General features: G+C 45.5%; 1 protein-coding gene across 1 annotated transcript in view; it reads right to left on the bottom strand.

Annotated features, from left to right (window-relative positions):
• The window catches only part of LOC108725045 (AT-rich interactive domain-containing protein 5B-like), a 69,879-nt gene extending 68,242 nt beyond the window's left edge, over positions 1–1,637 (bottom strand). The window contains exon 1 of the mRNA XM_018451816.1: positions 1,515–1,637. Within this exon, the coding sequence (XP_018307318.1) occupies positions 1,515–1,529 (15 nt within the window). The 5' untranslated portion in view covers positions 1,530–1,637. The remainder of the gene's footprint in view (positions 1–1,514) is intronic.
• Positions 1,638–1,643: the final 6 nt, after the last annotated feature.

Genomic DNA, 1,643 nt, shown 5'->3' with positions numbered 1-1,643 from the left:
CACCGCGCACGCACACGTAGAGGACACACAAGATGTATTTATCCGTATATAACATATATCATCAATAACTTGCCGCACGAATTGCAAGCAAATAGTTGAACCAATGATATTCCTCGTAAAATAAATAAACAAGCTGTGCGCTCTCCAGCACGGACAGAAAAACGAAAATAACACTTTCCTCGCGATCAATTTTCTCCACGGACTGTACATGCCTTTTTCGACAAAGCACTATGAAAACATTTCTTTTTTTTTTCACCCTTCTCCTCCCCCCCGCCCTCCTGCTCGCCGTCGCCGTCGTTGCCGCCACCACCGCCGCCGCCATCGTCGTCGTCGTCGTACTTGCGATTTTATTTCGCGAGATGATCTTAAAAGCATATATCGGAATTGGATTTGTAAGCGTGCCCAATTCGACACGATACGCGAAACGCAACTATATTATTCCGACCGCAATAACAATGTAACCGTTTATCGATTCGCTTCTTGGACATATGACGGATAATAATGCCTCTCTATTATCTTTCGTTTCTTTTCTTTTTTTTTTTTTTACTTTTTTTATATCGCGCAGAAATTTATCACGACACGATGTGACGTTACTATTCGATAAATGCTGATTTCGTGGTAAAGGAAAGGAGTCGAAAAAAACAATGCAATTTCTCATTAAATAGTCGTTAGGACAATGTGAGTTGAGGTGGCTGCGTTAAATCGGGTTAAGGCACATCTATAAATACCTCACTAACTGAGAACGAGAGGGAATGAGAGGGAGAATGACGGCATGGAGTAGAGTCAAAGAAAGAGAAGTACGAAGTAGATAGAGGAAGATCGCGAGACAAACGGAGAAAGATACAAAGGGAGAAAGACGAAGTGAGAAAAAGAATGGGGGGGGAAGTACTGAGAGTGCGACAGAGAGAGAGGAAATAAAAGGCAGAGTCGGCAGGGGGAGAGAGACGCGTGAGATAAGGACGGAATCGTAAACTTGACAGAGAGGATCGAAAATGAAACGGAGATGAACGGATAGACGATGATGGCTTAAAGAGAGAGAGAGAGAGAGAGAGAGAGAGAGAGAGGGGGGGGGGGAGGGGGTGAGAGGAGGGGAAGGAGAAGTAACCAGGCTATCTAATAGTATGGTACACATCGAAGATACATACAATAGTATTCGTTGCCAGATGTCTAACTACACGATCATCTCCCCCACTATCGGCTAACCCCTCTCCACCACTCGTCACCACGCTGTCACTTCTGCATTACGGTCGAGCGAGTATTTGCCGAGGTAAATCTGATGGTTATGTGGGAGGGAAAATGGGGGAGCGCGGGGGAGGGGAGCGGAGTAGAGGGGGAGGGGAGTAAGAGCGCGGTGATTATAAAGAGGGGGGAGAGAGAGAGAAAGAGAGAGAAAGAAAAAATAAAAGACGAGAGAAGCAGAAGAGAACTTTAAGCGCGAAATTTATTTGCGGCACGGCGTTAACGGCGCGATGGGACGGGAAATTCGTGTATACCGGCTTCCACTAGATTCTCACCTCTATCTTTTCCATTTCTTGGTCGCACGAGTGTCACACACTATTCCCACAGTCATCTAGGATCCGTTGGTGCACACACACACTGACAGCACATAGCGCGCGATATATATATGTATATATATATACACA

Source organism: Mycetomoellerius zeteki, unplaced genomic scaffold (assembly GCF_001594055.1).
Source record: "Mycetomoellerius zeteki isolate Tzet28-1 unplaced genomic scaffold, Tzet1.0 scaffold323, whole genome shotgun sequence".
Taxonomy (NCBI): domain Eukaryota; kingdom Metazoa; phylum Arthropoda; class Insecta; order Hymenoptera; family Formicidae; genus Mycetomoellerius; species Mycetomoellerius zeteki.
Note: the sequence above shows the minus strand (reverse complement) of the source record. Positions and strands in the feature narration are given on the sequence as shown.